At 41.8% G+C, this 21,882-nt stretch overlaps 1 protein-coding gene across 1 annotated transcript; it reads left to right on the top strand.

Moving 5' to 3' along the window:
• Positions 1-1,649: 1,649 nt before the first annotated feature.
• On the top strand, positions 1,650-17,862 carry LOC115152410 (L-lactate dehydrogenase A chain). Its single transcript, XM_029697264.1, has 8 exons — positions 1,650-1,768; positions 3,648-3,773; positions 9,603-9,720; positions 9,971-10,144; positions 10,709-10,882; positions 11,021-11,138; positions 16,258-16,381; positions 16,754-17,862. Exons 2-8 carry the CDS (start codon positions 3,648-3,650, stop codon positions 16,916-16,918), a joined length of 999 nt encoding a protein of 332 aa, XP_029553124.1. The 5' UTR covers positions 1,650-1,768; the 3' UTR covers positions 16,919-17,862.
• Positions 17,863-21,882: the final 4,020 nt, after the last annotated feature.

Here is a 21,882-nt window from a genome sequence, read left to right as displayed (position 1 = left end):
ATCACAGGTGGCAGATGAGGTGTCCCCCACACAATCAGTTATCCTAAACCTCTCATGTCATTAGCCCCCATACAAACATTATAATGAGAGAAGGAAGTACAGCACATTCCATGTATAGTGTTGTTATTATAACTATTGGGATTCTGCCACGGCTATTGCTCTTTTCTAACCATTTTATCACGTGGGGCAGTGGGTTGTAGGCTTTCTAAATGTAATCTTTTACAATTACTAGTTACCTGCCATAAATTTGAATCAGTAACCTAACTTTTGGACTACCGAAACTCAGCAATGTAATCTTATTACTTTCTGCTTAAGAAGATGTAGAAGAATACAAAAACGATCCATCAAACGCATTTTATGTGTCATCATAGTGCTCTCTGAGTTGTGGTCAGACTCACTCAGGTGGAGCAAACTTAGACTTGCGCCTTTTTCCATACTGAATTGAATGTCATTGAGAAAACAGAAATGCATCATAATGTATTTTTTTCGCAAACATCCTTTCTGAATTTAAAAGTATTGCAAGATCTGTAATCTGATTACAGATCTGGTAACATAACTGCTGCTGGTAACATAACTGATTACATGGCTGCCAGTTGGAGACTTTTGCATTTTTTTAAACACCTGAAACAGTTTTTTCCTGCAATCTAGAGCCATATTCATTATGCTTAATTTTATGTAAAAAAATGGCAATTTTTCTGCATATGTAAGCATACCAGGTGAGCTGTTTGTATCCTCCTGAATTTTTTTTTTAAGAGACTAAATATGCTTCTTTGCATCTCTGCTAAAATCTGGGTAAAAGATTGAAAGGAATCTTATTCAGTACATTCAGTTATTGTTTGCTTTTATAAAGTCTACCAAATTTGCCAGTAGGCATGCCAGTCAGACAAGCTAGCTACACTAACTTGATTGATATCTTGAAATGAGGTTGAGAGATTGGGAACCTATCTGGGCTAGCTTAAACCAACTTCATTAATTTTGCTAGGTGGCTATTAATATTACAGAGAAACAGCAACAAGATTTTAAAATAAATACATTGAACTGGACAAATCTGAGGGGGCACGTGCCCCCTATGGGCAATGATTACAGTTAAAGTTTTTGTGTAATTCAATTACATGTAACTGATTACATGTGATTACATGTAATCAGTTACACCCCAACCCTGATCAAGTTATAGTGTTAGATGTTTACAGCAGCAACAGCCCTGTTAGAACACTGGAGCAACAATGCAATAAAGCCAACACTGACCACACAAGATGTGTAGCCTACATGATGTGTATGAGCCATTCTGGGATATCTTGTTTGGTGCCATTTTTCTGTTTATGTGATGTGACCGGGTTTCAGTGTGATGAAATAGAAACTAAGATGGACCCAAAATGATATCCTCACACTATATAAAAAGGCTACCGTTCTAGAGTAGAGTAGGGCTACTGGAGGGATTCCTCTGATGATGCACTTGGGCAATAGCACAGAATAGCCTATGCAGAGACACATTAACCGACCGTGGCGCGCACTATCGCATCCAAGAGCACAGCAATTACATTTGCTCTGCATGGACGTGACATTTAACACTGACAGGTCTGGTATGATTCATATGTAATCACGCAATGTCTACCGGGCACCCCTAAGCTATTTAAATACCGTGGACCTCCCCCATGTGCTCCATTGCTGCAGAAAAGCTGCATCCAGCCAGGGAAGAAGAGGCCAGCCGAAGACATTCCAACTCACTTCTCAGTTGCTGTTTCCACATCACTTTCACTAAACCTTCAAGGTGAGACATCAGATTTTGTGATCAAGCAATGGGATGGGTCATTCCTACTTTGCGTGCCTTTTGGACCTCATAACATTTGGGGAGGAAAGTACCTATTTCATTTTTGTGGGGTATTCTAGCACTTTTAGTGGTCAAGCTCAAGCAGTCCTTAGCTGTGGTATATTGGCCATATACCATGTCCCGTGGGGCTTATTGCTTAATTATACCAGGCATTGTTGAATACTTGTTTCTGATTGGTTTGAAGGGCATTCTATTTCCCTATAATGCACGCTATATCAGCATGGTAGAATTCAATGGCTATAGTTCATTCTTACATGTTCTATTCAGCTGCTTTTGAAAGCAAAAGTAAAATTGAAAACATTATTGGCATTGTTGAATTAGATTCTCATAATAGAAAGCTAAGACTGATGGTTTGGTTAGCTAAACTAGCGAATCTTTAAGGGGTAATCAACGAGAGGCTATGCAACTCCGTGGAAGGTTAGTTCCACTTCGCTAGAGCGTCGTGGAGCACACCTTCCACACCGTTCATTATTCTGCAGAGAACGCATAGCCTCTCGTTGATTATCCCTTAAATAATTATAGGCAGATTGTTCACACATGGACCATGATATATTTCCACCATGTTAGGGACATACACGTATATCTGAAAGTGTTAACACACATATATATCTAGATTTAGATTGTCCTTTATTCTATCACATTCTTTTGTTTTCTTCAAATAATTATGAAACAAAGATTAATGAGTAAAATGTGTGTTATTTTCAGAACCAGCGCTTTATTTGCACCCTATTTTTCAATATAAGATTCAATATCAATAGAATGTTTAGTTGACCCCTTCTATCTCTGCAGGTTACCACAAAAATATACATAACATTTTATGGTATTGTTCAATTATTATTTTTAAATACTGACCTAACAGGATGGAATGAAGCACAACAAGGTATTAAGCAAAAAAACATGGTGGAACAACCAATAATGAATACAAGATCCTAACAGGGTGGAAATTTGGAGCCTAAAATAGCTGAATGCTGTTGTAGCAGTGTCATCAATTCAATGTCATATTCTAAACAGGCCCTTTACCATCGTTCTCCCCGAACCAGGAAGTATAAATAGCGCCCATGTCATGACACCATTGCCTCTCCATAATAGTTTGTGGTCAGTTAGGCAGGGCAACCGGAGGCAGGAGCAGAAGGGTGCGGGAGAGAGATAGGCATTGCTATGGAGACCCAGTGTTGCTGGTCAAATAGCAGATAAAGATTTTATGCTGGGCTGCAGAGTGGGATGATATAACTAGCTGTTAGCAACCAATACATTTTGATATCATTTGAATATGATAAAAGGAAAGTAATTTAGTTAAAATGCCATATTACAAAAAAATTTGGGGAATGGGGATGGTAACTCCATATAGACAAGATAATAATGCTCATACTTTCATTTAAAAACTGTAATTTAATATTCACTTCATTGCGGCCTCTGAGCTGACAGAAACACTGGACATATAATAAATAATAATCATAACTGATTGGATTTATATAGCACCTTTCTACCAACTAAGGTGCTGAAAGTGCTTTACAAAATAAGGGGGAAACACCTCATCCACTAACAATGTGTGGATGCCAGAATCCTTACCACACATCAGCTAGCATGGTGGAGAGGTGAATGATATATACCAATTCATTAATTGTTTTGAGAGTCGACTCTTTGGCCTTCTATTCATTCTTGCTCTCTGCGATGATGTACTAGGGAAAACAAATGGAATCAGGATACAGTAGGTCTCTGACCCTGTCTCTCTCTCTCTCTCTCTCTCTCCCCCCTTTTGTCTTTGTCTCTCTGTCTTTCTATGGGTTTCTCTGGGTCTCTGGGTCTGTCTGTCTTTCAGATGACTACCAAGGAGAAGCTGATCACCCATGTGTTGGCTGGTGAGCCTGTTGGCTCCCGGAGCAAGGTGACAGTTGTTGGCGTCGGCATGGTTGGCATGGCCTCCGCAGTCAGCGTCCTGCTCAAGGTGAGACTGATAGAGGGGGTGGGGGGACCCCCTTACAAAAAAAGATTGCAGTTTTTAAACTGCAGTAAAAGTGCAGTAACTGTTGTCGACTGTGGTATTTTGGATGCAGTAATTGCAGAATAAGAGATTAGGGGAGTGGTGGAATGAAAGGGTGTAAGACTTTTAACCAGAGTGACAGGGGTATTAGGTGTTACAGTGTGAATTGTGGCAGCGGCGGCAGGGGGGGTAATAGGTAGTGGGAATGAGGGAGATCGAGGACAGAGGTAAGGGGTGTTTAGGTAAAGTGCATGAAAATGAATGAACATAAGAAGTTAGACAGACATGACTAGGACACAATGTTCAGAGTCGTGTTCATTTGGCACCAAACGGAAGAATTCGTACCTAAACAGAGAGGGACTACATGTACGTGTCCAATATGACATTGTTTTCTGTTGAAAAATGTAAATACAAAAAACAAATCTGTTGCATGCCCTAATGAACATGACCCAGGCATTACCTCCATTGTTCTAACTGGTAAGAGAGAAGATTAGAGAAAATAACACAGGAAACTGTTCAAGGGCTCCAAGATCTCTGGTCTAAAACCTAACCCCTCTGTATTCAGTCTGGCTTTGTCTTATACACCCCCAGCCAGAGAAAACAGGGTAAATGAGGTGAAGCTGATAAGTGAAGTACATTCTGTAAATGTTTGATGGATTCCAGTTCTCTCTACCTCAGGGAGTGTCAGAAACATTGAGAGCCGTTTTTATACTCTAGCCATGGATACACCTTGCATTAACATCCCACTGGGCACACACTGGTTGAATCAACATGAAAACTACATTGATTGGACTGTGCCCAGTGGGATGTAGTTGTCATCATCCGATCAAGATGACCCGATCACTATCTGATCGAGATTTGTTGCGTCTACACATGGTATTAAAATGTGTCTCTTATCTGCCCACTGCATCCATATTGTGACCAAAATCCCTGGTCCCTCCCTGTATGCAAATTAATGTAACCTGCCTTGGACCTCCCATTATGACACAAGCTGTATAAATCGACAAAAAAACAGCACACTAATTTTTGTCAATAATTTTACACTCTCATCATTAAAAATGTGTAGAAGTGGGAATAGATAAAAAATTCAAAGAATAATGCATGTAAAGCAAATACTATGACTTTATTAAGGAACAAAGTGTCAAACTAAAAGTAGCCATGCATACAGAAAGCAATGTGCCTTTACGCATCAGTTTGGACATATCCTACAGTTTAGGGGAGAGTGTGGTAAATAGAGAATTTTTTTTACATTCAGCATCACTCCGTCAAGGGAAATATAGTATTATTTCAAACAAATATATATACATATATTTCAGGATGTTGTGTATCCCTAGAAATAAATCAGAATTCATGTAAACATTACAGTTTTGAAAACATAATGGTCTTTTGGGACAACCTACTCCGGGTATGGGGTAAATAGGGTAAGTTAAGCTGCCTACACGTTTCTGTGCTGAATGAAATGTTACCACTAGCTTTTTAAAACCATGTCTACCTTTATTTCCTAAACACAATTCAAAACAATCACAATTGTTTTTGTATTTTAATCATTTTAAGCATATTTTAAAACAAGCTTAACACCTTACAAATACTTTGTACTTAAAGCTTAACATAGGCCATTATTGCAGTATTACTTTAGTGCCTTGTGCAAACAGGATGCATGTTTTGGAATATTTTTATTTTGTAAAGGCTTCCTTTTTTTCACATATTCAATGGGTCCTTTTTTTTTTACCTATCTACCAAAAGGTGCCCGAAAACCTCCATGGTCTTTGTGGTTGAATCTGTGTTTGAAATGAACTGCTCGACTGAGGAACCTAACAGATAATTGTATGTGTGGGGTACAGAGATGAGGTAGTAATTCAAAAATCATGTTAAACACTATAATTGCACACAGAGTGAGTCTTATTATGTGACTTGTTAAGCAGATTTTTCTCCTGAACTTATTTAGGCTTGCCATAACGAAGGGATTGAATACTTATTGACTCAAGACATTTGATTTTGTTATTCATTTGTCAAAACAATTTGACATTATGGGGTATTGTGGTTAGGTCAGTAGGCAAAAATCTTAATTTAATCCATTTCAAATTCAGGCTGTAACACAAAAAATTTTGAAAAAAGTAAAGAGGTACTATCTAAGAGATACTATCTAAAGGCATGGTACCACTTTATTATTTTCATATCTGATATAGCAACGGAATTAGACTATTCACATTACCAAAAAAGTTGATAAAGCGCGGAGCAGCTTTCCCTCAATATTGCCACAGCACTGTCCAGAATGAACAACGGACGGGTGTTGGGATGGTCACCCAATACTGCGTCCAGCTCTGACTAAAATGGATATCGGGCACTCCCGTTCCCACTCCTGCTATTGCAGTCTTTGGCCTTTCTGTACAATGTTTTCAAATATTCGATTTTGCGCTGGCATTGGACATGGAATGGGGGAACCCTTTTTCCCCATTCGGGACAATATCTTTTTATAAATAGGCCTCTTCATTTCTATGTGCATTATCTAATTTCAATTGGACTGTGCATCCGACCACAGTGCCAGTAGGCACTTCCCACAGGGCAAAAACTGGTTGAATCAAAGTTGTTTCCACGTCATTTCGACCCAAAAAAATCTCTGTGATGGCGTTGAATCGACAGGGGATACTGATTGGATTTGCAAAAGTAATCAACATAAGGGCGTCTCATCTTTTTTGGTCACCATGTCATTTGAACCTACAATAAATCCAATGACGTGGTGACATTTGTTGTTGATTTCATGTTTAATTCACATTAGTTGACAACTCAAGCAAATGTACACTGAACAAAAATATAAATGTAACATGCAACAATTTCAAAGATTTTACTACGTGACAGTTCATATAAGGAACTCAGTTAATTGAAATAAATTCATTCGGCCCTAATCTATGGATTTCACATGACTGGGAATACAGATATGCATCTTAAAAAATGGTAGGGGAATGGATCAGAAAACGAGTATCTGGTGTGAACACCATTTGCCTCATGCAACGTGACACATCTCCTTCACATAGAGTTGATCAGACTGTTGATTGTGGCCTGTAGAATGTTGTCCCACTCCTCCTCAATCGCTGTACAAAGTTGCTGGATATTGGCGGGAACACGCTGTCGTGCAAGTCGATCCAGTGCATCCCAAACATGCTCAATGGGTGACATGTCTGCCGAGTATGCAGGAACTGGTACATTTCCAGCTTCCAGGATTTGTGTACAGATCTTTGAGACATGGGGCCATGCATTATCAAGCTTGAGAGATGAGGAGATGGCGGCGGATGAACTGCACGACAATGGGCCTCAGGATCTTGCCACGCTATCGCTGAGCATTCAAATTGCTATTAATAAAATGCAATTGTGTTTATTGTCCATAGCTTATATCTGGCAATACCATAACCCCACCGCCACCATGGTGCACTCTGTTCACAACTTTGACATCAGCAAACCGCTCGCTCACGCATCTGCCATCGGCCCGGTTCAGTTGAAACCGGGATTAATCTGTGAAGAGCACACTTCTCCAGCGTGCCAGTGGCCATCGAAGGTGAGCATTTGCCCACTGAAGTCGAACTGCAGGCAGGTCAAGACCCTGGTGAGGACAATCTTCGGTTGTGCAAACCCACAGTTTCATCAGCTGTCCGGATGGCTGGTCTCAGACGATCCCGCAGGTGAAGAAGCCAGATGTGGAGATGCTGGGCTGGCGTCGTTACACATGGTCTGCGGTTTCGAGGCTGGTTGGACGTACTGTCAGATTCTCTAAAATGACCCTGAAGGCAGCTTATGGTAGAGAAATTAACATTTACTTATCTGGCAACAGCTCTGGTGGACATTCCTGCGGTCACCATGCCAATTGCACGCTCCTTCAGAACTTGAGACATCTCTGGCATGTGACAGAACTGCACATTTTAGAGTAACCTTTTATTGTCCCCAGCACAAGGTGCACCTCTGTAATGATCATGCTGTTTAATTAGCTTCTTGATATGCCACACCTGTCAGGTGGATGGATTATCTTGGCAAAGGAGAAATGCTCACTAACAGGAATGTAAAGAAATGTGTGAGAAATAAGCCTTTTGTGCTTATGAAACTTTCTGAGATCTTTTATTTCACTCATGAAACATGGGACCAACACTTTATATTTATATTTTTGTAAATCAAAACTAGACATTGAACTGACGTCTGCGCCCAGTGGGTTGATTTTTAATGAAGACCAACGTCTTAATTCTGGAGAAATTGTAGAGATATCCTTGTCCATATCTACTTTCCTCTGACACATTGGTGCGTCTGGCTTCCGGGTTCAGCGAGCATTGTGTCAAGAAGCAGTGCGGCTTGGCAGGGTCATGTTTTGGAGGACGCACGGCTCTCGACCTTCAACCTTCGTACGGGAGTTGTGGCGATGGGACAAGATTGTAACTTCCTTTTGGATATCACGAAATTGGGGAGAAAAAGGGGGTAAACAATTTTTAAAAAAGTGAAAAAAGACCTATAAAGTTACAAACAAGGCTCCTGACTATTGCGCCCCAAATGACACCTATTCCCTATTGTACTACCTTTGACCAGAACCCTATGGGCCATTTTTTGTTTCCTGACTGGCATAGGTTGTGTCCCAAAACATTAGGAACAACTACTCTTTCCATGACATACTGTAGATTGACCAGATGAATCCAGGTGAAAGCTATGATCTCTTATTGGTGTCACTTGTTAAATCCACTTCAATCAGTATAGATGAAGGGGAAGAGACAGGTTAAAGAAGGATTTTTAAGCCACTCAGATGGTGAATGGGCAAGATTAAAGATTTAAGTGCCTTTGAACGGGTTATGGTAGTAGGTGCTAGGCACACCGGTTTGAGTGTGTCAAGAACGGCAATGCTGCTGGGTTTTTCATGCTCAACAGTTTTTCCCATGTGTATCAAGAATGATCCACCGCACAAAGGACATCCAGCCAACTTGACACAACTGTAGGAAGCATTGGATTCAACATGGGCCAACATCCGCGTGGAATGCTTTTGTCACCTTGTAGAGTCCATGCTCCAACGAATTAAGGCTGTTCTGTGGGAAAAAGAGTGTGCAACTTGATATTCGGAATGTGTTCCTAATATTTTGGACACTCAATGTATTGTCATACACCCTGTGGGCCCTGGTCAACAGTAGTACACTATATAGGGAATAGAGTACCATTAGGGATGCAAACTAAGCCAGTGAGGAAACTTACAGGAAATAGACCTCTGCTGAGAGCTGTGCATGTCAAGTCTGCCGAGGTGATCTGAGTGGAGTGAGCCGGAGGTAACTGTTGGGCTGCCAGTGTGTTTTTTCCAGGGCTTGAGTTATAACCAATCAGTAGAAGCTTGTTTTATCCAGTTGTTCAATAGGCCTATTTGGCATGAGACTGGTGTCAATGAGACAATGGACTGGAGGGAAGTGGTTTTAGGCCTCTAAGTGTGAGATGGGCCTGGTCAGTTGTCAAAATAAAACACAGTGAAAATGCATTTTAGACATAACTACTTTTTATATAGGTTATATTGTTAAACACTACAAAGTGTACTACTGAATAATGATCATTCCACCATTAAATGCATTAGTAAAATGGAGCAGGGCTTAGTTTCCCTGGACACAAATAAACCATAGTCCGCGACTAAAAAGCAGTTTCAACGGTTAAATAACTTTTTATGCCAAGATTTTGCCCTAATTTGTGCCTGGGAAACCAGCCCCTTATGTACAGTATAGCCATATACTTTTCTATATGGAGTATATTCCTGAACCATAATATTCCTGGTTTGCATGTGTTGACCAGGACCTGTGCGATGAGCTGTGCCTGATTGACGTGATGGAAGATAAACTGAAGGGTGAGGTCATGGACCTGCAGCATGGCAGCCTCTTCTGCAAGACTCACAAGATCGTGGGCGACAAGGGTGAGTGAAGAGTCATACACTTATGCACACACACTGAAACACATACGCACAAACGAGTTGTGCACACACACACACACAAACATACACATGCACACACAAGTTGAGCAGACACACAAAGGCACACACACACAAAGGCACACACATACAAACACACACACACATACCACACACACATATTTGTTGCGGGGGTGCTTCGGAACACTAGGTTGCATTTGTGTGTGTTTAACATGCATCTTATTTCTCATTCAAGACTACAGTACGACTGCCCACTCCAAGGTGGTGGTGGTCACAGCCGGTGCTCGTCAGCAAGAGGGTGAGAGCCGTCTGAACCTGGTGCAGCGTAACGTCAACATCTTCAAATTCATAATTCCCCAGATCGTCAAGTACAGCCCCAACGCCATCCTGCTGGTCGTCTCCAATCCTGGTACGAGAGGAGAGAGGCATAAGAGAGAAGGAGAGAGAGAGAGAGAGAGAGAGATGTATGGATGGATGGATGGATGAGAGCGAGAAAGAGAGAGAGCAATAGAACAGGAAGGTAGACAGAAGGAGAGTACTCTAGATAGAAAAGTGAAAGTGAAGGTAATTCGGTTTAACATCGTCTAGTGACTTGATCATTACTCTAGCATTATAATAAGTCATTGATAGGTTTGAATAATTTTAGTCCTGGGCTGGAACAAAAGCCTGCTCATCCTGTAGCTTTCCATGATCAGGGTCAGGTTACATTACCATTAACAACTCCACGGTCCTATTGCTGACAACTCCTATAAAATGTGTCACCCCTTCACCCCTCCTCCCCTCTCTTTCGGTCCCCACTGTATGACCAATCTGCAAAGTCAATATATGCTATACAGTGAACATTTCTTCAAAGAAAAAATATAATTTAAGGTTAGGCATAATGTTAGTGGTATGGTTAAGGATAGGGTTTGTTTTGTTTTGTTAACTCAGATTGTGCTAATATTTGTCACCCCCCTTCTTCCCCAATCCACAGTTGACATCCTAACCTACGTGGCTTGGAAGCTGAGTGGTTTCCCCCGTCACCGCGTCATCGGTTCCGGCACCAACCTGGACTCTGGTCGTTTCCGCCACCTGATGGGCGAGAAGCTACACCTTCACCCATCCAGCTGTCACGGCTGGATCATTGGAGAACACGGAGACTCCAGCGGTATGTAGGCTATGGCTTCAAATACACTCCACACCGGAACCTGTCTGTCTGATTACAATATTGTGGAAGACCTTCACGTACATTGGTACTGTGTCTATGACAGACTGACTGGATGCCTGTCTCTTCTCTTTCTTCCAGTGCCCGTATGGAGCGGTGTGAATGTTGCCGGTGTTTCCCTGAAGGGCCTGAACCCAGACATGGGCACAGACGCAGACAAGGAGGACTGGAAGCACGTCCACAAGATGGTGGTCGACGGGTGAGTCTTATAAACACAATTCGCTATATATTCAACTTTATCTTTATTTATCTAGGGTCAGGTTAATCAGGGCTGACCCTTTTAAAAATGTTTGCAATGGGAAATGCGTTACTTAGTGGAGAAGTTCAGATAGTACTCCATTCATATAGTACTCACTCCTTTTCGTCTTGTTTTCTTCCGTTTCATGCCTAATGAACACAATGGTTTTATAAAAAAATAATATTTAACCAGGCAAGTCAGTAAAGAACAAATTCTTATTTACAATGACAGCCTACCCGGCCAATTGTGCACTGCCCTATGGGTCTCCCAATCACAGCCAGATGTGATTCAGCCTGGATTTGAACCAGGCATAACAGTGTCACCTCTTGCACTGAGATGCAGTGCCTTAGACCGCTGCGCCACTCGGGAGCCCTAATTGTTCGGTAAAGCAGAGCTCAAAGACTACTGTAGCACATGAATATACAGTCGTGGCCAAAAGTTTTGAGAATGACACAAATATTAATTTTCACAAAGTTTGCTGCTTCAGTATCTTTAGATATTTTTGTCAGATGTTACTATGGAATACTGAAGTATAATTACAAGCATTTCATAAGTGTTAAAGGCTTTTTTTGACAATTACATGAAGTTGATGCAAAGAGTAAATATTTGCAGTGTTGACCCTTCTTTTTCAAGATGCTGTCAATTAACTTCTGGGCCACATCCTGACTGATGGCAGCCCATTCTTGCATAATCAATGCTTGGAGTTTGTCAGAATGTGTGAGTTTTTGTTTGTACACCCGCCTCTTGAGGATTGACCACAAGTTCTCAATGGGATTAAGGTCTGGGGAGTTTCCTGGCCATGGACCCAAAATATCGATGTTTTGTTCCCCGAGCCACTTAGTTATCACTTTTGCCTCATGGAAGGGTGCTCCATCATGCTGGAAAAGGCATTGTTCGTCACCAAACTTTTCCTGGGTGGTTGGGAGAAGTTGCTCTCGGAGGATGTGTTGGTACCATTCTTTATTCATGGCTGTGTTCTTAGGCAAAATTGTGAGTGAGCCCCCTCCCTTGGCTGAGAAGCAACCCCACACATGAATGGTCTCAGGATGCTTTACTGTTGGCATGACACAGGACTGATGGTAGCGCTCACCTTTTCTTCTCTGGACAAGCTTTTTTCCGGATGCCCCAAACAATCGGAAAGGGGATTCATCAGAGAAAATGACTCTACCCCAGTCCTCAGCAGTCCAATCGCTGTACCTTTTGCAGAATATCAGTCTGTCCCTGATGTTTTTCCTGGAGAGAAGTGGCTTCTTTGCTGCCCTTCTTGACACCAGGCCATCTTCCAAAAGTCTTCACCTCACTGTGCATGCAGATGCACTCACACCTGCCTGCTGCCATTCCTGAGTAAGCTCTGTACTGGTGGTGCCCCGATCCCGCAGCTGAATCAATTTTAGGAGACGTTGCTGGCGCTTGCTGGACTTTCTTGGGCGCCCTGAAGCCTTCTTCACAACAATTGAACCGCTCTCCTTGAAGTTCTTGATGATCCTATAAATGGTTGATTTAGGTGCAATCTTACTGGAAGCAATATCCTTGCCTGTGAAGCCCCTTTTGTGTAAAGCAATGATGACGGCACGTGTTTCCTTGCAGGTAACCATGGTTGACAGAGGAAGAACAATGATTCCAAGCACCACCCTCCTTTTGAAGCTTCCAGTCTGTTATTTGAACTCAATCAGCATGACAGAGTGATCTCCAGCCTTGTCCTCGTTAACACTCATGCCTGTGTTAACGAGAGAATCACTGACATGATGTCAGCTGGTCCTTTTTTGGCAGGGCTGAAATGCAGTGGAAATGTTTTTTGGTGATTAATTTCATTTGCATGGCAAAGAGGGACTTTGCAATTAATTGCAATTCATCTGATCACTCTTCATGACATTCTGGAGTATATACAAATTGCCATCATACAAAAGAGGCTGCAGACTTTGTGAAAATTAATATTTGTGTCATTCTCAAAACTTTTGACCACGACTGTATTATTTATAAAATTAGAAACCTGATGTAGTGAACTTGTAGTTTGTCATACTTGGAAATACTCTGCTTTTAGGGCCAGTTTCATGGACACAGCCTAGTCCTGGGCTAAAAAGCATACTCAATGTTGAATCTCCGTTGGAATAGATTTTTAGTCCAGGATTCGGCTTAATCTGGAAAGTGATCCATAGAGTTGAACTCCAAATGAATCAGTCTATACTGTATAAATCATTAACACAATGGTTAAGATAGAGTTAAATTACTACAGGCCTAAAAAAATCTAATGGAGTTTGGAGTAATGAGGAAAGAATTTGGAAAACATGCTGGACTAACACAGTAAGCACTGACTATGCCAATGACTAAAGCCTTTTACTTGTTGTTATGGAATGCTGTAGACTGTAATGGCATTACCGTTAATTACATGTTTTTACAAGTAATTCACAACCCACTTTATAACTACATTAATGGCATTTGTCCCTGCTGTTTTCAAAATAGACTAAATATACAAAACTTCCAGAACGCTACACTGCTCTTTCCATGACATAGACTGACCAGGTGAAAGCTATGATCCTTATTGATGTCACTTCAATCATGTCTATGTGTATGTGTGCCATTCAAAGGGTGAATGGGTGAGAAAAAAAAACGTCAGGCACACTGGTTTGTGTCAAGAACTGCAACACTGCTGGGTTTTACACGCTCAACAGTCTCCCGTCTGTATTGTTAGGTTCCAATTATCAGAGTAAGAACTCAACGGACACTATGAAAGCTTAAACCAAGTTTATTCATTCCCAGAGGGTCGAACAGCTGAACCGACAAAAACATATTCACACAAGCACTGATATTTTTTTTTTTTATTACCCCCTTTTTCATGGTATCCAATTGGTAGTAGTTACTGTCTTGTCTCATCGCTGCAACTCCCGTACAGACTCGGGAGAGGCGAAGTTCGAGAGTCATGCGTCCTCCGAAACACAACCCAACCAAGCCACACTGCTTCTTGACACAACACACATCTAACCCGGAAGCCAGCCGCACCAATGTGTCGGAGGAAACACCATACACCTAGCGACCTGGTCAGCGTGCACTGCGCCCAGACCGCCACAGGAGTCGCTAGTGCCTGATGAGACAAGGATATCCCTGCCGGTCAAACCCTCCCTAACCCGGACGACGCAATTGTGTCGCCGCCCCATGGGCCTCCTGGTCACGGCCGGCTGCGAAAGAGCCTGGGCTCGAACCCAGAATCTCTGGTAGCACAGCTAGCGCTGCGATGCAGTGCCTTGGACCACTGCGCCACCCGGGAGGCCTAAGCACTGATATTTAACCCTCTCCTCCTACACATCTGAACAGCCAATGCATCTCTGTTGCTAGACATAACCTTAGTGATATCTGTTCTTCCTCACTTCATCTGACCTGACCTCTGCCTCAAAGTCCTCACTCCTCCCCAACTCACGGCTGTCATGGTGACTGGTACCAGACTGTGTCTCTTCTCCTCCCAGAGGCTCCCTCCAATAGGATCCCTGATGGCTAACAATAACATATCCTGACATAATGTAAACGTTATACATTAACCTCTCTCCCTCAGTGACATGAATAAGTATATTTAATATTCTCAGAACCCAACAGTATCAAGAATGGTCCACCACCCAACGGACATCCAGCCAACTTGACACAACTGTGGGTGGGAAGCATTGGTTCAACATGGGCCAGCATCCCTGTGTTTAATGCTTTCGACACCTTGTAGAGTCCATGCCCCGACCAAAAGAATGGGGGTGCAACTCAATATTAGGAAAGTGTTCCTAATGTTTGCTATACTTAGTGTATATTTTCCACTAATGGTTTTTAGCATTTACAACAGGAAAAACTACCCATATTTCCTAAAAAATTTGATGGTTGTTTTAAATGTTTTATAAAAGTTATACCTATCTTATAGGTTAAAGAGGTGTGTACAAAGGTGTTATGTTAGAAGTGTAGGTTTAAGGTGTGTGTATAAAGGTGTTAGGAAGGTTACACATATGTTATATATATAGGTTATATAGATGTGTTTAAAGGTATTTGTATATGTAATATACACTATATATACAAAAGTATGTGGACTCCCGTTCAAATTAGTGGATTCGACTATTTCAGCCACATCGAGCACACAGCCATCCAATCTCCATAGACAAACAGAGCTCAGTGACTTTCAATGTGGAACCGTCATAGGATGCCACCTTTCCAACAAGTCAGTTCTTCAAATTTCTGCCCTGCTAGAGCTGCCACGATCAACTGTAAGTGCTGTTATTGTGAAGTGGAAACGTCTAGGAGCAACATGGCTCAGCCACAAAGTGGTAGGCCACACAAGCTCACAGAACGGGACCACTGAGGGCTGAAGTTCGTAGTGCGTAAAACATGTTCTGTCCTCGGTTGCAACACTCACTACCGAGTTTCAAACTGCCTCTGGAAGCAAAGTCAAGAACTGTCTGACAAGAACTGAGTCCAACAGACAAAATTGGGTTTGGCGGATGCCAGGAGAATGCTACCTGCCCAAATGCATAGTGCCAACTGCAAAGTTTGTTGGAGGAGGAATAATGGTCTGGGGATGTTTTTCATGTTTCAGGCTAGGCCCCTTAGTTCCAGTGAAGGGAAATGTTAATGCTACAGCATACAGCGACATTCTAGACAATTCTGTGCTTCCAACTTTGTGGCAACAGTTTGGGAAGGCCGCCGTGCACAAAGTGAGGTCCATACAGCAATGGTATGTCGAGATCGGTGTGGAAGAACTTGACTAGCCTGCATAGAGCCCTGACCTCAACCCCATCAAACCCCTTTGGGATGAACTGGAACGTCTACTGTGACCCAGGTGTAATCACCCAACATCAGTGCTCGACATCACTAATGCTCTTGTGGCTGAATGGAAGCAAGTCCCCGCAGCAATGTTCCGACATCTAGTGGAAGCCTTCCTAGAAGAGTGGAGGCTTTTATTGCAGCAAAGGGAGGACCAACTCCATATTAATGGCCATGATTTTGGAATGAAATGTTCGATGAGCAGGTGTCCACATACTTCTGGTCATGTAGTGTATGTTTGTATCTTGGATGTTCCCCTCTAACTCCTCCCCTCGTTTCACTCTATGTCATATAGTGCCTATGAGGTCATCAAGCTGAAGGGTTACACCTCCTGGGCTATCGGCATGTCCGTCGCTGACCTGGTTGAGAGCATCCTGAAGAACCTCCACAAAGTCCACCCTGTGTCCACCCTGGTCAAGGTAAGAAGACCATATGCTGGGAGTCCATCTGCCATAATGGGACAGATGCAATGTTGCGTCCTCCTCATTGTCTGTGGTTGTAGACTAGGAGTAAAGTCTTTCTTTGAATATTTTTTTTATAGTCTCAAACCGACATGCAATCTATATATATGCCAAAGCATGTACTGTAACAGATGCTTGTTAAGACTGAAGATGTAAGGATTAAGTTGGCACACACATGCTAATACGCACCCCCACCCCCCTACCCCCCACGCCTACCTCTCATGTACACACATGCCCCTCCGCCCACCCCACCCAAACCAACACTCCAGCTGTGTTCGGCCCCTAACCAGTTTCTCTCTTTGCCTCCATCCATCCCCCTCCCTATCTCAGGGAATGCACGGTGTGAAGGAGGAGGTGTTTCTCAGCGTGCCCTGCGTGCTGGGAAACAGCGGTCTGACCGACGTCATCCACATGACTCTGAAGCCCGAGGAGGAGAAGCAGCTGAGCAACAGCGCCGAGACCCTATGGGGCGTACAGAAAGAGCTCACCTTGTAAAGAGTCCTGTGTGCCCTTCTGTAACATCCCCAACCCCCAATCCCACCTTCTGTATACCCGGCCTTGTTCTCCCCTATATTCTAACTATTGATGGTACAAATGAAGTCTTTTAGGCAGGATCAATTATGTACAGTAGCTTAGTTGAAAAGCCAATGGGAGCTCGTTTTGGCCTCCGAAAAAAATATTATTTTGAGTGGGAGAAGTATATAGTATGATGTCGAATTTGGAGGGGTAATTTTGCTGTTTCTAGATATTAATGTCTTGGCTTGTACTATGTCATCGATGTTTCTCATCTTCTTCACACTCTTTTGCTGTTAATGTTTTAGAAAGTGATTGAAATTGTGAGCAGGTTGATTTCCACCATTACGCTCTTTGTGTGCGAGAGTTGGCCAGAGCCATTCAGTTGCAAAACTAACCGTAAGTGCACGGATGCGAGTCTCTCTCAATGAAAGGTGACTTTGTTTGGTATCGGTAGAAAGTAAGACTAGGACCAGGTCTGAAGAAAGGCACTGGGTTTGAACACACTGCCAATTGCACCGTACCTGCTGTTTTGTATGTCAAAAATAAAAAGCGTTATAAACAGAGAACTTATTGGAATTGTCTGGGCGCTCACATAAAAAAAAATCTGATGGCACTTTCCAATGTTATGTTTAGAGTTAAAACCTGACCTGTAAGTAACTGTTGGTGACAATCCTGCTTGTCGCCAGTGTTCTGTGCACCCTAAATGTCTGCTCAGTTTTGTCACCATTAATGATGATTTCTTAAAATCGGTCTCTCCATGTGGCCCAAACTCCGCTGTGATGGTACTGCGATAAAGGCCTATATAGTTATTATGCGCTGAACTGGAACTACGGCGCTGTACTGTGCTTGTCAAGGCAGCTGGATGTACATATGATCCGATTTTCTTCACCACCAACCAAATAAAACTACCAGGATGAAACAAGCCTCTCTTTTGTCACTCTCTGTGTGTCCGTGCACGTGTGAGCTATACCATGCCTGTATGGGAGTTTTGTGTTTACGTGTTAGAATTGCAGCTGATTCAACTGATTCTTCTAGGCAGAGTTGCAAAGAAAAGGCCATATCTCAGACTGGCCAATAAATATAAAAGATTAAGATGGGAAAAAGAACACAGACACTGGACAGAGGAACTCTGCCTAGAAGGCCAGCATCCCAGAGTCGCCTTTTCACTATTGATGTTGAGACTGGTGTTTTGCGGGTACTATTTGCCAGTTGAGGACTTGTGAAGTGTCTGTTTCTCAAACTAGACACTCTAATGTACTTGTCCTCTTGCTCAGTTGTGCACCGGGTCCTCCCACTCCTCTTTCTATTCTGGTTAGAGCCAGTTTGCGCTGTTCTGTGAAGGGAGTAGTACACAACAATGTACGAGATCTTCAGTTTCTTGGCAATTTCTCGCATGGAATAGCCTTAATTTCTCAGAACAAGAATAGACTGATGAGTTGCAGAAGAACATTCTTTGTTTCTGGCCATTTTGAGCCTGTAATCGAACCCACAAATGCTGATGCTCCGGATACTCAACCAGTCTAAAGAAGGCCAGTTATATTGCTTCTTTAAACAGCACAACAGTTTTCAGCTTTGCTAACATAATTGCAAAAGGGTTTTCTAATGATCAATTATTCTTTTAAAATGATAAACTTTTATTAGCTAACAACATGCCATTGGAACACAGGTGTGGTTGCTGATAATGGGCCTCTGTGTTGATATTCCATTCGAAATCAGCCGTTTCCAGCTACAATAGTAATTTACAACATTAACAATGTCTACACTGTATTTCTTATCAATTTGCTGTTATTTTAATGGACAAAAAAAATGCTTTTCTTTCCAAATCAAGGACATTTCTAAGTGACCCCAAACTTTTGAACGGTAGTGTAACTTTATTAGAACAGCTGAGAACTTGAAGTGGACAGGAAAAGAATAATAAAAAACATGCGAAGCAGAAGCAGTAAAAAAACTAAAATGTTCCTTTTGATGCAGGTAGTAGAGCGACACCTTACACAAGGGCTGAGGGGATTCTTTTATGAAAAAACTGACATGATCGACAGTGACCATAAGGGTTCTGCTCATTGGGCAACAAACAGATTAACAGGGAGGGACTACCAGTGCTTGTCCAGTAAGAAACATTTTCCTCCTCTGTTGCGAAAAGTTTGAAAACGTCTTCGGTTGAGTGTCATAATAAACAAGCCGCAGGTCAAGTCAGACTGAAGGATCATCCTGAACAGCCAAAACTGTTGATTGTTCAAGATGCCAATTGGATCAATATTGACAGAACAGTTGAGATAAGCAAGGGGGACTGGGAGCACAATCCAAGGTCGCCTGCTCACCTCAGTCGGCATTGAGAAAAAAACAGAAAGAAGTTCAGATTGTACCTCCAAAGGTTTCCAAATGGTTTCGTGTCAACATGAACGCGGCCCTGCTCTGAGAAAGCATGGTCCTACTAGTTGAACCCTAGTCATTTCCTAAAAGACATGCATTTACAGTACCAGTCAAAAGTTTCACCATATGTATTCATTTATGGATGTCCATCATCAATTTTGTGTGATATGTTACGAATTCCAAGTTGTTGTGGCTAACATTAGCTAGGTGGCTACCGCTACCTTCGGTCTTATGTAACCATACCAAGCATCCCAGATTTTCATTTACTATGTTACGTCTGGTCTATGAGACCAGCCTTGATAGGGGTTACCTAGAACTGCATAAGGACTACAGGTGATGGTCAGCCATTGAAGGATAGGGAGGTTATTTTCTTCACAAAAGTAACAGTGTCATAGTAATCCACCTAACAGTCTTATACTTACTAAATTACAACATAAATATGAAAACTGACTTAAGTTGTGGAATTGTTTTATGTTCTCTTTCTTTCTTGTCAACCAGGGTTCCCCAACCGGTTTACAAGGGTGGGTTACTCTGTACTGTATCTGAACTAGCGGGCTGGAGTCAGTAACATGAATGTCATGGCTAATCTCATGGTGAACCTTATCCTCTTGCACCCCTCTACTCCCCTCCTAGTGCAGTTCTTAAGAGGTAAGTGTCTACCCAGAGGTTAAATATAGCTCAGTGTCCTGAGGGGTTTGAGACCACCACACCCCTTGACCTTTCGGTCAACCTACTCTGGTTACAGAGAAGACCTTTCTGAGGCAGCGCGGCACTCCAGTGAGGTCACAGAGGGAGGGGAACAGACCCCAGCCAGAAGGTTAAAGGTCAGGTTCAATGAAAGGCAATTGTGTAAAGTACTTAAGTAAAAATACTTTAAAGTACTACTTAAGTATTTTTGGGCGGTATCTGTACTTTACTTTACTATTTATATTTTTGACTACTTTTACTTCACCACATTCCTAAAGAAAATGATATACTTTTTACTCCATACATTTTCCCTGACACCCTAAAGTACTCGTTACATTTTGAATGCATAGCAGGACAGAAAATGGTCCAATTCGCATACTTATCAAGAGAACATCCCTGGTCATCCCTACTGCCTCTGATCTGGCAGACTCACTAAACACAAATAATGTCTGAAGGGTTGGATTGTGACCCTGGCTATCCGTAAATAAAAAAAACAAGAAAATTGTGCCATCTGGTTTGCTTAATATAAGGAATTTTAAATGATTTGTACTTTTACTTTTGGTATATTAGCAACTACATTTACTTTTGATATTTAAGTATATTTAAAACCAAATACTTTTAGACTTTCACTCAAGTAGTATTTTACTGGGTGACTGACTTTTACTTGAGTCATTTTCTATTAAGGTATCTTTACTTTTATTCAAGTATGAGAATTGAGTACTTTTCCACCACTGATGAAAGGTCAACAGAATGACGGGCAGTAGATCCAGAGTTCACGTGGATGATAACAGATAACAATGCCTGTCTCATTTTTATTTCTTTTAGATATTTTTGGTCTAATGATTATAATTTTGGATAGGTCTTCATCGATTAAAGCAAAGACCCAGGACAGTGTGCAGTGTCTACATTTGACCTATTAATTATTGTTTTACTGCCTATTGGTCATTGGTTGTATGAGATGTATTTGAACAAAGATAATGTAACTTCTGAAAGATTACAACGTAGTTTGTAAAAGGCATGTTTAGATACAATGGCATGTAGAACATTAATATTGATCATGTGAAACATTGGCATACAAGGAAGTATAAAGGTGTCCAATATTGAGTATAGAACTACATTGTTGGTTAAGGGCTGGTAAGTAAGCATTTCACTGTAAGGTTGTATTCAACACCTGTTGTATTCGGCGCATGTGACAAATACATTTGATTTGACATTGAACATGTTCTCTGTCATCTTGGTATATTTCACACCGTGTGTTTATGCCACCTAGCGTCAGATAAGATAACTGCACAAGTTGGGAGAATAATTTAGTCTCACATATTAGGCTGTGGAGAAATATAGTTTTCTTGTTTATGCAAAGACGAAATGTCCTCTTACAATGAGTGACCTATCCCTAGAGCAAAAAGCGCTGATTAAGGCTATCCATACTGCTGTGTTCCTCAAATCTTTCCTTGAGGACCTCCAGACGTTTCACAATAATGACGTAGTCTTGAACTAGCACACCTGATTCAACTACTGCCCGTACCATAATCCCACATAATCCCACATGGGGCACTCTTCACAACATTGAAATCATCAAACCGCTCGCCCACAGGATGCCATACACGCTGTCTGCCTTCTGCCCAGTACAGTTGAAACTGGGATTAATCCGTGAAGAGAACACTTCTCCAGTGTGACAGTGGCCATGAACTTTAAAACGTATAGACTGGTCTGGAGTTCAACTTTTTTATATATTTCATACTTTACATTATAATCGATCTTCATTCACTTTCATGGCATTTTCCTCAACATTCTAAAGCTCCCCATTGTGACATCATCACTTCCAACTGCCATTCACTGTCAATGCAAAAATACATCTTTCGAAACAAATGATCTACTTTGACCAC

Source organism: Salmo trutta, chromosome 17, assembly GCF_901001165.1.
Source record: "Salmo trutta chromosome 17, fSalTru1.1, whole genome shotgun sequence".
In the NCBI taxonomy this organism is placed as follows: Eukaryota; Metazoa; Chordata; class Actinopteri; order Salmoniformes; family Salmonidae; genus Salmo; species Salmo trutta.
This window is presented reverse-complemented; position numbering and strand designations above follow the sequence as displayed.